The sequence below is a fragment of the Triticum aestivum genome, chromosome 1B, assembly GCF_018294505.1.
Source record: "Triticum aestivum cultivar Chinese Spring chromosome 1B, IWGSC CS RefSeq v2.1, whole genome shotgun sequence".
NCBI classification, from domain to species: Eukaryota; Viridiplantae; Streptophyta; class Magnoliopsida; order Poales; family Poaceae; genus Triticum; species Triticum aestivum.
This window is the reverse complement of record NC_057795.1, coordinates 546156553-546172329: the sequence shown is the minus strand read 5'-3', so window position 1 is coordinate 546172329 and position 15777 is coordinate 546156553. Positions and strand designations below refer to the sequence as shown.

The 15777-nt window shown below is 47.0% G+C and overlaps 2 protein-coding genes across 2 annotated transcripts; both read left to right on the top strand.

The window, feature by feature from the left end:
* The first annotated feature begins 1111 nt into the window (after positions 1-1111).
* LOC123094434 (peroxidase 2-like) lies at positions 1112-2165 on the top strand. The gene has a single exon (XM_044516444.1). The coding sequence runs from the start codon at positions 1188-1190 to the stop codon at positions 2163-2165; it is 978 nt and encodes a 325-aa protein (XP_044372379.1). The 5' UTR covers positions 1112-1187.
* A 2659-nt stretch (positions 2166-4824) lies between these two features.
* Positions 4825-15771, top strand: LOC123094424 (BRCA1-associated RING domain protein 1). Its single transcript, XM_044516436.1, has 9 exons — positions 4825-5089; positions 12858-13051; positions 13158-13258; positions 13372-13558; positions 13640-13767; positions 13855-13978; positions 14197-14362; positions 14575-14699; positions 15376-15771. Exons 1-9 carry the CDS (start codon positions 4975-4977, stop codon positions 15739-15741), a joined length of 1506 nt encoding a protein of 501 aa, XP_044372371.1. The 5' UTR covers positions 4825-4974; the 3' UTR covers positions 15742-15771.
* The last annotated feature ends 6 nt before the right edge of the window (positions 15772-15777 follow it).

Genomic DNA, 15777 nt, shown 5'->3' with positions numbered 1-15777 from the left:
TCGGAGCGCGAGGCCTCGGCGAAGGCGGTGAGGCACGCCAAGGAGAGGAAACACTTGCTCCGGAGGCTTGCTGGTGGTCACATGGAGCCGTCGAACGACTCCGACGATGGCTCAAGCTCCGACAACGACGACGACTACCCTCGGGCGACCTACGTCTACACCGAAGGCCAAAGCAGTACCGCCGACCGCAAGGGGAAGGGGCAGCGAGGAAATGGTGATTTCCTTCTCCCTTCTCTGTTAAATTAAGTTTTTTATCGTATGTTTAGGATACTGTCCGATTGAAACTACATCTTTTGGTTGTCCAATGATCGTTTATACTATAATTATGCTTGTTTCAACTAGATAACTCGTGTTAGTTCGTTGATGTACGTAGATTTATTTCGTACGTGCATATGTTGCATGGATATGAGAGCCCGAATTTGTGATACGCGAATGCGGACACACCTAAATGAGGGGTGCTTGCTCACTGTTCACGAACACGACCGGACGTGCCCACAGACGTTTGAGAAGCCGGATTTGCCAAGTCCACCCTGTAGATGCTCTTAGGTCCTCACACCATGTCACGGGCCGACCAACAAAGCAATCCAACGGGGTTGTAGCCTGCGAGTTAGTTGGCTCTACATAAGTCAAAGGCCAAACAGAGGTGGTACAAAAGTTTGTTTACAAAGAGCTCACATTGTATTTCCATTCGACTCACTCATCACCCACACATGCATACTCCAGGAGCAACCAACAGATGATACAACACAATTATGTAGTCCATATTGAAATATCAAAAAGTTTATATTTAGGAACGGAGGGAGAAATGAAGAGAGAGAAAAAGAAAGAGATGTATACTCTCGATCATTGAAGAAAACATAGGGTTAAATTCAGCTAATCCAGCAGCCTCCATATTCTATAACAGCTAGATCACTGCATGCTGATCAATTATTACTCCACTAATTGCGATGCATGTGCATGACACACATCCATCTAACAATGTCAATGTCAAGTTGCTATAGCCCACATCCATTGTTTATCAAGTGCACCATGGATTCGAAACCTTGCATGCTTGTATAAGTAGCCCCTCCACTCCCCATACGAACTCCATCACCTCCTGCCATCTGCTCCTATAGCCCACAACAAATCACACACTCTCTGGTACACAAAGGCTAAATTCATTCAGAGCTAGCTTGAGAAGAGAGGCAATGGCCGCAGCTTCCCTTAAGCTTTCTGTTGCGCTGGCATGCGTACTGCTGCTGTCGTCGTCGGCGTGCCATGGCCTGGAGGTGGGTTACTACAAGAAGACATGCCCCCGAGTGGAGGCCATCGTGAGGGACGAGGTGAAGAAGTTCGTCTACAAGAACGCCGGCATCGGCGCCGGCCTCATCCGCATGTTCTTCCACGACTGCTTCGTCCAGGGATGTGATGGCTCCGTCCTCCTCGACCCGACGCCGGCCAACCCGCAGCCCGAGAAGCTGAGCCCTCCCAACTTCCCCAGCCTGCGTGGCTTCGAGGTGATCGACGCGGCCAAGGACGCCGTCGAGAAGGCGTGCCCCGGAGTGGTCTCGTGCGCCGACATCGTCGCCTTCGCCAGCCGCGACGCAGCCTACTTCCTTAGCAAGATGAAGGTCAAGATCAACATGCCGGCGGGCCGCCTCGACGGCCGCGTTTCCAATTCCACGGAGGCCCTGGACAACCTGCCGCCACCATTCTTCAACCTCGACCAGCTCGTCGCCAGCTTCGCCGCTAAGGGCCTCAGCGCCGAGGACATGGTCGTGCTCTCCGGCGCCCACACTATCGGGGTCTCCCACTGCTCGTCCTTCGTCTCCGACCGCATCGCCGTCACCTCCGACATCGACGGTGGCTTCGCCAACTTCCTGAGGAGGAGGTGCCCCGCCAACCCGAGCACGGCCAACGACCCCACGGTGAACCAAGACGTGGTGACCCCCAACGCTCTCGATAACCAGTACTACAAGAATGTCCTCGCACACAAGGTGCTGTTCACGTCCGACGCCGCCCTTCTCACGACACCGGCGACGACACAGATGGTGCGCGACAGTGCCAACATCCCCGGGCAGTGGGAGGCCAAGTTTAACAAGGCCATGGTCAAGATGGGAGCCATCGATGTGAAGACCGGCAAGCAAGGCGAAATCAGGAGGAAGTGCAGGGTCGTCAACTACTGATCGATCCATGAATCATCACGGTGTTGCGTTATTTATTCGTTTGTGCGCTTTAGTTTTGCACTGCCTGAGTCATCTACTTGTGATTTTCGTTCAATTTTCACGCATGTACTGTAATTGGTTGTTTTGACTGTTCAAATTCTTTGGCTGCTTAATTATTGGTGATGCAGTTAAGCACTACTATATATTAGTATCATTTTTCTGAGTATTCGCAAAAAAAGTATTAATTTTGGAGTTGGAATCACATCTTTGGCTGCTTAGGGCATCACAACGCTGATCCGCAAAATTGCTGCAGCATCTGTCCGCGAACAGGGGACAAGTCTCCGAACACGGATGCAAGAGGCGTCTATCCAACGCTGCCTGCATACATTTTAAGTTGGGTTTCAACTAACGGAAGAAATTCATGCAAACATGAAGGATTTTATCAAAGTTCGGATAGAAAATAGCATAAATTATTCATACATAGCATGCAAATAAGTCTAGTACAACAATAGTTTAAATTCAACGAGATTAACCGGGTGTTTAACAAGTTTTTCATGGAAGGATCATATCGTCCCATACATACTGCTCTTCAGCTTCATCCAACATTGCGTGTGCGTAAATGGCCGTTCCTCTATCCTATGGTACATCACGGTAGCACGTATGGGCTACACAATGTGTAGAGCAACATTGAACGAACGAATGAATCAATCAACAAATTGAACAAGAAGAAGCAAAACTTATGATATCCTCGGCTGCTGGGTGCAATGGCCACCTTGCCTCCATCGCCATAGAACTTCCCGACGGTTGTCTGAATGGCGTACCATCGATACGATAATGACCTCACATTGCGTTGTTGAATGATGTGCATGTCGTAGGGCGCAATATGCTTTTGCGCGTGAAACCAATCATGCATGCGTTGCCAGAAGAGCCCACCTCTGCTTCCACGGATACGGCCAACAATGCATAGCACAACAACTCATCCTCCATGGTCGAGTACCCCGCCATCCTTTGTACTCTAAAAACACGACATGGCGTTCAAAAACAAGCTCAATGGCATTTGACCGAACACTTGCCAGGCGTGGTGTCCGTCATGGACGACGTCGACATGGGTGGCGGAGTGTACCTGTCTATGGACGGGTCCTGAGTGGACGACGCCGTGGTAAAAGGCGAGCGGGCGCGTCGGCGCTGGTTGTGGAGGTCCGACAATGCCTATGTGCCCGCCAGAGAGGTACAACGACGACGTGGAGGAGGAGGGTGCGGATGGAAAGCAAGGTGGGAGAAGGGGCGGATTGGAAGAACATTGGACCGGGAGGAGGGGTTTAGTCGGCCGGGGGTGTCGGAGTCCTACCTGGCTACTATCCGAACTCCTGCAAAGCCCCCCAATTTTGGTTTCAATTTGCGGGAAAAAGTGCGTCTGGACCGCTCATGAACCGATACATGCACGCCTTGGATGACGGAACACGTACAGACCACGTAGTCTGAATGTATGCGGGCGGTTTGAGGGTCGGCGTTGGAGAGGCCTTGTGTGTGTAGGGGGGGGGGGGGATGAATAGACCAAATGCAAACATCTATACAAGTTTTAGGGTTCGACAATTTTACGCACAAGGAGACTAGATGGTACATTATCAATCAAGCAAGTAACATGGGTAGAGCAGCCGAGACATAGCAACTTGCATGAAAGTAAGGGAGCAGAGTAGAGAATGCAAACATTGGTTGATACGGGAATGTTCTTTTGTGCTTCAGACAATTGGTGCTATCTCACACCTACATCGACGGAGACTTCAAACCAAGGGATTCTAAGACTCAAGAATCCCGGTTGTGGCGCCGACCATGTAGCCCACAACGCACAACCATCTTAGATCTTCACAAAGTGGGTTATCTTCAAGCCCATACAAACTCTCGTGTCTTTCACATGTGGCACTTGCTACGATCATAAGTGACACCTAACCGTCTAGGATGTGCTTACCATCCAAAAGTAATAAGCATAAGCAAAGTCATTTGATAAGAACTCCTTAAAAGATCTTCAATCAAAGTTTCTCTCAAGGGTCCATATGAACACTATGAAAAATTCAAGATTGTTGTGAAAGAGATGAACTTACGGTGTATGAGGTCCAAGAAAGGGGAGTTCTTCTCTGTTAAAGAATGAAGAAGAACATCGAATCGTTCAACACTTCTTTCTTTTCTTGCATTGTATCTCTCTCTAATACCATCCGAAACTTTTGAATTTAAACATTTAGCTCATGTCAAATAGTGCTCGTATGGCTTGATAATCATAAGTCATCCCTTAGCTTGGTGGTAAGGTGCTTGTTGTTACTTCAGGTTTTAAAAGTGTTGTCATACATTTTTTTTAAACTCTAGCACCGAGTGGGTGGGATGGTTCGAACATGCGAGCTTCTAAAGGAAGGAAAGATAGGCCGACCACTCGAACAAAGGGTTGTCTAAAAAGGCTTAAAAAATATTTTATTTTGAAGAGAAAAAAATCTAATTCAAAATTCATTTGAAAAATTCAGGCAAAACAAATCCGAAAATTCCGATATTTTTCGAAAACCCTTCTTTCCTGTTCCTACCGAGAAAAAATGAAATCAAGAAAAAAAAAACCTTTGGTCAGGAGTGAGACCACCCACCTTCCCACCCGGTCCCCCCTTGTTCATTAATTACTACGAACGCTCGCCACGCCCCCTGACTTGCCGTCCAAATCCCGCGTCTGCTCCTCAAATCCTCGTCCCGCTCCTCCCGCCCACGCTCCAGGGCCGCCATTCACCACACTGCTTCGCCGTCGCCGCCTCGCACGAGATCGTCGTCGAAGGAGCCGCCGGGCCTGACGATTGCGATGGGGAGCGGGAGCGCGAGCGCGAGGGGAGATGTGGAGTTGAGGGAGATAGCACCGCCATCGGGATGCGCCGCCGCCGTGGCCGGCGGGCGGCCGTCATCGATTCACCGCGCAGGTTCGCGTCCCCCTTCCCTTTATTGCTCCCGGCAGACAATCGATCCTATTGCTCCCGTCGCATGGCCATGACGCCCGATTGAGGACTAGCAACCCCTCCAGCGCGACCATACCGCCCTCGCTCGCAGCCGGGCTTGCCCAGAAGCGGTGGGTAGGTGGGGAAAAAATTCCGTAGATCCGGTATGCAGAGCCGCGCCTGTGCATGCCGGCGCCCCATGCGCAACACGTGATGGCTGATGCAATCTTACGGGCTAAGGCAATCGCCCGCCGCTCCTCGTGATGCCTCAGCTCGGCTCCAACGCGCACGCGATCCTATCGGCCCTCCCAGTCAGCCGCTCGCGACCGCGATCCCATCTGTTGCAGTTCGCGAGCGAGCATGATCGCCATGGGCCCATGGCCAGCGACGCGCAGTCTCCTTCTGCCGCGCCGGCGTGTGCCTATTCATCGACTTCCCGCTGCGCAGCGCCGGTGACACGCCTCCTCGTGCCCGCAAGTCGTCACGCCGCAGCGGACGGTCCATCCGGCTGCTTGGCCAGGTGATGGACCTCGTGTTCGCCGGCGCGGATATGTTCTCGTGAGCAGATGATACTCATGCTAGTCGACAAATCGTGACACCTTTTCTTTGCTCAGCATTCGTCGTCTGGCAGTGCTGGCTTTCAATTCTATTTTTGTTTTTCTATACTACTTTCCTCCTGGCTATTTCCTTAGCCATCGTACAGTATTTCTTCTTCCCCAACTATAATGAAAACTGGAGCGTTGCAGCGGGAATTAGTAGCACAAAATTTATTGACAATACGGTTAAGAACATATGAAATTGATAAGCAAAATTATCATCATTATGAACAACAATGACTCCTGACGATAATATTATCAGGTTTTTTGAGAATAGCACATCTATAATATTTTGTAGAACAAAACTTGTACACCATTATTTTCCAAAAGAATCATCATCAAGAAAAAAAGGTATATTAGGCAGATAATCAAAGCTACTGATTCCCTTTCAGTCACCTTCATTAGATCTCAATGTTTTAATAGACTATATCACTTTGCTGTTTCACACTTCTCTCCCCTGCTTATCTACAAATGAGAAACAACCAATATGATTAGAGAGGAATGATAATCTTCAGCAATATATGCTATACATTAGTTATTCTTGGAAAAAGAAGCTAGCCTACCATTTCAGTAAATACTAAATAGTATACTGGTAAGTGCCAATGGAAAATATATATAAATATAAATGTCGTTCGAATCATCACACTACAAAGTTCAATATATCAAATCATCAAAAGACCTGGAGAAAGGCTCTTTGTTCTATACTTAAACTGGCGTGAGATGAAGCAGTGCAATATGAGGCAAGAAAATTGGTAGTTTTTTCCTAGTTGAACGGCAATTTCTTCGATTATGCAATACCCAAATTACAACCTACAAAAATTTTACAGACTCGAGAATATGTATAGCTCCCAAGCAGCAACAATCGATGGGACAAATGCAATCGCGACCAACATGATGGCAGCCCCGCGGGGAGATGTCTCCCCAGCGCATCAATGGGACCGCGCGGCAGTGGTAGCGCCTTCCATCGGTGTGGCGGCTAGAGTTCAGGAGGGAGCAAGCAATGTGCCGTAGTCGATTTAGAATACTTTCCTTCCCCGACAATCTGCCTGCACCACACGCGTCCAGGACCCGCACGAAATCCTTGGCCACACAACCGTGGCTAGCGGCTGTGAGGCCATCATCTTTGAGCTAGGGCGTGATGCTACGTATTGCAACATTCTCAAACTAGTGCTTTTATCTATAACTTATTGGTAAGACCTTTTTTTACCGGAATCAAAGACGACGAACCGTAGGTGCAAAGTTCAGCAAGAGACGTTCGGTGAAGGACCTCATCTCACCTAATTGATCTGCAACACTGCACAAATTTATGGAATACTATCCCTCTTGAGCTTTGATTCCTTCACCTCCTCCATCCAGCCAACAATGGCGTTTTGGATATGCTTTGGTTTTCGCTTCGATATTGCAGCGCTACTACCTGTTTCATGCATCTTTATGCAATTTGAAAACTATAGAGGTGCTAGAGTTGAATGCCCATGGTGTAGAGGGGGCTTCGGTAGGCTAGTAACTATGGCATACTAGAGAATGGAGGAGGAGGGATGGGAAAAGAGCCAGTGTAGAGAATTTGGCCCGACCCTCGTCTAGGTTAGGGAGTCATGAAGGGATGTGCAATGCAGAAGACAAACTGTGCCAGGCAATAAAATGTTGTGCGCATTAGTAACAGATGATCGGCTACAAAATTATGCCGGCTGGTCATCTTCCTTGTCGATCGATTCATTTGCACCATATGGTGAGAGGAGATGGAGGGTGCTGGGCGCTAGAAAGAGCGAATCAAACTGAGGGGAATTAACAATTGCAGTAAGTGCGGACGAAGATTTCATTTATCATAAAAGTATAACAAAAACATATGTTGATGTGGCAATTGCATAGGTGAAAATTTGTGATGACATGGCCTTGCATGGACTGGATGGCATGTATAGTGATGTGGCATAGTTGCATGTGGAGAGAATTAGAGTTAGTGGGGGTTAAATTTTTATGACATAGGATGCCAAGCTCCCGCAGTTCCAGTCATAAAAAATTAACGAGAAGTACTTCAGTACAACTCCCTAAAATATTAGAAAATGGTGTTTTTGTCCATCATCTTTTTTGATCATGTTGGAGTTTTTTGGCAGTTGTGGAGACATTTTTTGCCCTCCAAAGCCAAAAATGGCAGTACAACACTATAATAGGGCAGGTGTTGAAGATGCTCTAAAGGGATGAACATGGCGACACTGCTGAATAACGTCCATGAGGACGCCGAGGGTATGCATGATGCGACTGGAGCCACATGGTTTGAGGAAACGATGAAACGTAGACGGGCCTTTTGAGGAAGAAGCACTTCAAGATTTATCTCATTTTCCAACAATGCAGAAGGACTAAACTGTTCTTTAAATGCTCTCTCTCTCCCTCTCCCCCCCTCTCTCTCTCCGCTAAACCACCGGTGGTTGCAAGTGCAAGATGGCTTGAGATTATGGACGATTGTGGGGTAGCATTAGATTGTGCGATGCACTCGAGGGCCGAGTTTTTATTACTAGTTAGGTCTAGCGAGTTGGCGCATGTAGCTCTGGCGGAGGCTGTTGCGGCCAAAGCAACGTCGGTTGGCACAAAAGTTGTGGCTTCTAGGGGTTAATGTTATGTTGCCCAAGGCGGAAGGAGAATGTAGCAGGGGCTGTGGACCCTTCCCATGCTCGCCGTGTTAGGGCGGTGAGGCGTGTGATCAAGGTTGTGAGCTCAAGGGGAGTTCGCATCAAGAATTGCATCTTATAATGCGCTACCTATTCTAGAACATGCATGGTTTCGGCCACACTGGTAGGAGGACACAATTGAATGAATACATGAGTAGAGAGAATATCCACATGGTGGCATTGCAAGAACGACCAAGTCTGAGTTTAGTGCCTTAGACAGTTAGACTTGAGATCAATTGACCCACCGAAATGTTTTGACTGGTCCTGGTTGGCATCAATTGGGCATTCAGGATGATCAAGTCTCGAACCACTCTGGATGGAATTCGAGGAGCTTAATCCATGGCAGTTCATTTGGATATATCGGTGACGGAGGTCCTTCGCACATCCTAGCCTCCGATTTCTTTTCGTCGCAAACTTTCTCCCCTAAGATCGCAAGCTGGATTACTTTGTGCTTGAGGCTTGGTAGTGTTAGCCTTACCAATGACATTGTGTCATGGCACCTTGCCAATTCTCGGCCAAATCCCCATATGCCCAACTTTTGAAGGGCCCTTCGCTAGACATGGCTAGGGGGCTTTGGAAAGCCAGCTTGCCTCTTAAAGTTAAAATTTCTTGTGGCAAATGTTTAGGAATAGGGCTTCCGACCTCCGGTAACATGGACAAATGTAACAAGCCCCATGAGGGAAACTGCGCGATCTGTGCAATACAGGAGGATGATAACCACATATTCTTGAGATGTCCCTTAGCACGCTCCCAAGGAGTGCAGTTAGGTAAGCTGCGGACACGAGCTGGAACCCTTTGTTGGGCACAGAGCTGCTTACGATCCTAATTGCTTTGTGTGGCTTGGCTAAATGCATGATGTGGTGCCACGTCGGGGTTCTTCTATGGGCCATTGGCATATTCATAACAAAATTAGTATCAAGGTTATTTTTTCGGCTAAGCCTGCTAATTTTTTTAAATGCCTTTTGTTATTGCAGCAACGGGTGTCGTTGGGGAAGCACCCGGACTCTGGGCACATGCAGCCGGCAATGAACAATCTCCGTCACATTCATAGCATTGCTAGATATCCTATCGTTGTTACTTAGAGCAGTTGTGACTTCTCGTGCATCGTGTGCTCTTGACCAAAGGAGTTCAACCAAACATGAAATATCTAGGATATTTACAGAGCCGGAACGCCCTACAAAGAGCAAAGTCTGTACTCTGCCTGTTGTGGGCTTTCTTAATTTGGAACTGAATGTTGCATGTGTCTTTGTTTAGAAAAAAAAGAACGCAGCCTTCTCGCCGTTGCCAATCGTGACCAGTGTGGCTGAGGCAAAGAGCACCGTTTCAATCTGATTGCAAGGTGGTTCCGTCCTGGTTCACATATTTAGAATGTTCTAGTAGGGCATGTGTATAATATTATTTTAGCCCATGCCGCACCTTTTCGCCATATCAGACACCCTGAATCTATCACAGTTTTTAGAGGTTCACACTCTTTGCACCCTTTCTTTTCTTGCTTCTGGCTGGCAAAGGCAAACGACGTCTCTCTCGCTTTTGGATGGCAAACAATGTACCCAGTGTGTGTTGTCAAGTTGTCTTCTCATACACCAATTAAACGGCATGTCTTCCTTTTCTCTTCTCCCGATTCCTCCAAACCATGGTCGCACGAGCCGCCATGGCGGTGCTAAGTAAGGATTTAATTATGAAGTGTCCTAGTCATTCAGTGTGACCTACTACCTTCTCTCATAATTTTTTAGCATGCACATATTTTTCATTAAGAGGGAGTGCCCCTGGTTTCCATTAATTAATATAAATCAAAGCTACATTGTCCACCTCACGCACCCATCCAACACCAACAATTTTAACCAGGAGCACTTACAACGAGCAAAGCAAAAGCAAATAGGGGGACACAAAGCAACTTGCACAAAGAAAACAAGATCGAAAAAAGAACAACAACAACAACAAACAAAGATCATATCCATCATCACTTCGGCAGTTAGCCAGCCTTGGACTCCAGGTGTTCCAACTCCGGCGGCGCACTGAGGACATCAGTGGTGATATGCTCCAGTCATTTTGCACAATGTAGCGGTGCCAATTTTAAGCCCTCCCTCACCTTCAACACTCTCCCTTGCTCAATCTTACAGAAGATTTGAAACCTGACTACGCTAAGGTCCCTAGGTGATTTGTGCCGAATGTAGGCGAGATTCCTAGCCTTCCAGATCCCCCAAGAACCCTAGCAACCCCTACAGTAGTTGTTTTCCTACTGCAGTTAGTCATGCCACCTAAACTTTAGAAGATCCCTCAAAAGCTACATTTAAGGGGGGGGGGGGCATTTTGAGGGATTAAACCCCAGCTAGAAAATCCCCTAAACCTTTCGTGCATAATTTTTTTGACTTCTATCGCTAAAATATCTCCTCCACTCTACGCACAGGTGGTGCCACGGCGTTGTGTGGTCTTGGATGCACGACGCCTTTCGATTGCGTCGACGGTGCATTGTCCTGGTTTAGTCTACTAGGCGAGATGGCCTTTGACTTCTCCGGTGGCACACAAGTACCTCGTGTTGTCTCATCCTCGCATGACCTTTCAAATGTACCCTGCGACATAGGTGGTGTCGCGGCGTTGTGCAGTCTCGAATGCACGATGCCTTTCAATTGCATCATCGGTGCAGTGTCATGGCTCAGTCTTGGTTGGCCAATGTCGTTTGATTGCACTGGTGGTGCTTTTGTTATGTCGTGTTATGTTTTCCCACTTTCACCCTGTTAATGTGCTGTCGGTGTGTGTTATTTTACTTTATCTCTTCTCCTCATGTTCCCCATGTACTACTGGTTCACTCGAACCTACTTGCAACAAGCTACAAAGCACTATAGGGTGGATACTAACCTCCCACACTCATGGCATGGCGACCGGCAGTGTGGTCGATTGTCCCTGCACTGGCTATAAAACCCTCACCGTCGCCCCGAAACCCCAGCCAACCTAGATGTGCATCAGTTTTCCCAGCTGCCTTCCTCAGGTCGAGATCCCGGCCGCCGGCTGATCCCTCCCCCGCCCCCGCCATGCAGCCCCATGCTGCCTTATGCAGATCCTAGCAGCCTCCCATACGATACAACCCCACGGTCCCACATCCCCGTGCTGCCCATCCGCGTCGTGTTTTCGTCAACTTTGGCACTGCCCGCCCCCGAGCCCCGCGGCCCCAAGCTGCCTCTGCCAATACCGTCCTCTCCAACACCACCGTCCACTCGGCCTGCCGTCATCCTCCCAGCCACAGCTCCGATGCAGCCCCCACTTAGACACTGCCACCAGCATCTCCGAAGTACTGTGGCATCCAGTGCAAGGTTTTGGTTACCGAATGAGGCAATTTTACCGAGGGGGACGGGTAAATGTGGTTACCATGGTTACCGACAAATATCGAGAAATACCGAGAATATTTCGAGCGAATTTTATAGTTGAATTTTGAATTCAAATAAGTGAATGAACGAATATTCGAACCAGAGACCTCTCAAAACAGGAACTAGGTTGCTACGAACATGCCAGAACCAACTCTAATGGCATTAATTATATCCTACGTAACTTTACTGTAAATCGAGTGTTTAAATTCAAAATTTTTAAAAAACTGGTATTTTTTGCTCGGTATGGCGATTTACCGAGGGGCACGGAAATACGCGGTAACCATGGGAAATCTTGAAATTTCGACTGGTAACCAAAACCTTGATCCAGTGCCAACCGTGGGGAACTCACGGTGGAGATCCACCAACGTGAACTTGGCCGCCGGTTGTTGGGGACGTTTAACACTACTGAGGAGGTGGCGTGGTTCGTTTCTTTGGGACAACACCGCATCCACAGCCGCACTTGCCCCTCCCACCGTTTGGATTGTCTCACTCCGCGAGGATCGAGAGCCGGAATAGTTGTACCCTGAGCTCTTGGACGCAGAGTTGATAGCCAAGCTCATCGCGGAGGAGCCGGGCCTCCTCGCGGCGAACCAAGCTTTTTCGGGTCTGTGGAGACGAGCACACAGTCAAGCAGATGCTTGCCGACTCAAAGTCCAAGGACGACGTGCCATGCAGTTGGTCCACTGCGCCAACGGCAACGAGGCCGGCCCCTCCCACTTTCCGGGGGGTAATCACCATCTCCTCCTCATCGAACCCAGGGGTCAGATGACGACTTCGATGTCTATCTTCGGCGCTTGGACTGGCTAGTACGTAGTTCTACTGGTTTAATACCGGGGCTTGGACTAGTTCAATGTCGAATTATGCTATGTATGATGTAAATGTACTCCCTCTGTTCCTAAATATAAGTCTTTTTAGAGATTCCGTTGTGGACTACATACGGAGCAAAATGAGTGAATCTACACTTCAAAATATGTTTATATACATCCGTATGCAGTCCTTATTGAAATCTCTAAAAAGACTTACATTTAGGAACGGAGGGAGTAGTAAGCATGGGCTGTTTAATTATGGTATGTATGGTGCTATTGTGATAGCGTTGTTAAATTATGAAATTAACTAGTTTAAATGGTTTATGCAGAAGGTGCATCAACAGGTGTTAATGCAAGTAACACTGGGCAGCAATTGCCTTCCTGCACAAAAGGCAAGGGTCCCGGGAAACATGCCAAGTTGAAAGACAACGAAGGGGCTACTGGGTTGGGGAGAGTTCAGACACCAGTTGGCATATTTGAAGATGAATGTATTTTCTGCCATTCATTCAGAACCAGTGAGCCGGTAATATGCTGCATATCATTACATTATCAACTAAAAAAATGCCCGTTTGAAGTCTTCTTATTTGTACTGGCACTAAAAGAATGTTCACCGCCTTTTCCTACGTCAGTGTCATGGTCCGATGGTACTGTATCACGATAGAAGGATTATGACCAATGACAAGGGAAACCCTACCAACGCCGTGTATGTGCACGAGAAATGCATCGTTTGGTAAGTTTATTTAATTTATACACCATGGTTAACTCTTCATATTTAATTTATTTAGAAAATCATCATACGCAGTGTTCATCCATCCTTTTCATTCTTTACCCATGTTTGTGAAGGGCCCCAAGAGTGCAATCCAGTGGCGGTACTTTTAAGAACGTGGAGAATGAAATCAAGCGTGCTTCAAGATGGGAATGCAGCAGATGCAAGCTCCGGGGAGCAGCGCTTGGTTGTTATTACGGCCGCTGCCGCAAAACTTATCATGTCCCATGTGCAGTGATGATACCTGAATGCCGCTGGGATGTTGTAAGCTTTTGAGTATACCTTGTCCTTGATTCATTTATAAACAGTGCTGATGTTCTGACATGTCTAGTTTTGATTTTGAAGGAGGGTCGCCATGTTTGGTGCCCCAATCATGCACCACATGATGATATGAGCTCACCACCAACAATGGAGAGTGACATCGTCCTTCAAGTAGATCAGCTGAACACCTCAAGTTGTTCCTTGTCTCAGGGGTACGCATGGTGGAGGTTACTGAGCAGATCTTCAATCATTCTTCATTAATATTCTAATATAATTTGCACGGTACTTCATCATTGCAGCCAATGTTCAGAGAAAGAAAGAATTTCTTCCAATTACCAGAGAGAACAAAACCTACAGAATCAGTCTAGCACCCTGGTGGATCAATGGGTTTTGCTTGGTATATCTTTAAGTGCATCTGAAGAGGTAGCACAGACTATACTAGTATACTAGCGAACAATACTTTCCTTTTAGAGCATTTGGATATATCTGAACAATACTAGCAAACATGTTTACAGACAAGCTTAAGTAATGCCGCAATCCTACTTTATCGTCAAATTTATTAATTATATAATTTGATAGTTTTCAAAATAAATTTTGTTCCATACCAAGCTGTTATAAAATTGTTTGTGTTTGTCATCCAGGATTCCTTGAAGGAATTTGCGTCCTTGACCAATTCAACCTTGGTTGAGGATTGGGACAAAAATGTGACTCATGTTATTGTGGGCAGAAACACCAATACCGCATGTGTGAGATCATATGCGGTCCTGATGGCGATACTGTATGGGAAATGGATTGTCAGAGCCGGATGTTAGTGTTAACCCATCTTACGCCCCCCTTGTTTTTATTATATTGATGGTATTTTACTATCTCCAAGCTCATGCTACATACTTGTTAACGCGACAAGCTGCTGGTCTATTTGCACTTCCATTTATCCGCGATGATTTAAAACTTATCTTAGATCAGCAGAGAATATTATTTATCCCTGCACTGAAGCAGTTCGCATCATATATCTGTCTTAGGGATTATGGATTTCTTGGTGCAACGAATTCCACACCCGGAAACTCCTTACGAGATGACATTCTATGGGGGTTTGCACACATCAATTTCTGGACCAACGAAAGGAAGAGCTAGAGCTGCTGAAGGGGTATGTAAACATTTCTCTACAAATTCACTATAGAGAAACACATATGTAGTGAAAACTGACTGCAGTTTGTCTTATGCATATGTCAGGGAATTTGTTAAAAAGAAAATTGATTTTTTTCCTCTGCAACTAACTGTAGAAATGTTTATTTTTTGAAAACGAGGTTGAAACCCTTTGCCTGTGCATCAATAAGTTGCACACAGGACCGAACCATCTTTATTGGAGTTGATGCAAGGCAACGAGGCCAAATACATCAACAAAAAGAGTACATAACATGACAACTACGATAGAGGCTGTTTGACACATCAAAAGCTCAATAAGTTCATCTTTAGTGTAGGTGTTGTGTGCATAGTTTTTTTTTAGAATTGTCAGTATATTCCAAGAGCCTTTTTTTTTAAGTTGAAGTGCTAAACAGGTTTCCTTAGTTTGATCGCATCCACATCCAACAAAGCAATTATCTTTTGCAGTGGCATTTTACAAATTCTCTTTGAAGTGGCATTTCCCCTAGTGGGGTGTTTTGGAGTGCCATGCACCATTAGTGTGTTTATTTTATATTGCACTTCAAAAGTTTAAAATCATGGATCTTATGAATGCACCTCAATCATCATCATTGTCTAACAATAACAATATTGGGAACACCTTTCTACAGCCAAATGATGATAAACCTTGATGTTTGCAGGCACCAAAACTCTTCTCAGGACTGAATTTCTGCTTCAGCGACTACCTGCACGTAGAAGACTTAGAGGAGTTCCAGAATCTCATAGCAGCTGGTGGAGGGCTAGCGCTGCAGGGAGTCAGCCCAGACTCGTTACCTGAGATCAGGAGCAGAATTCCCGGGAAGGTGTACTACATCTACCACGGCGGGCCTCCAAGGAACTCCACTTGGTATTTTAAGGATGTCCACCAGAATCAGATGGAGGAGAGCGTCGAGTATGGGAAATCGGGAGCACAGGTGATCAGCCACCTGAAGCTGTACGATGCTATCCTGTCCTACGACGCGCGGATCCTGGAACCCGGACGGTCTTTCACCAATATGTGTGAGTGAAGGGCACGCTTCGGACGATGGCTTTTTGCTCGTGTT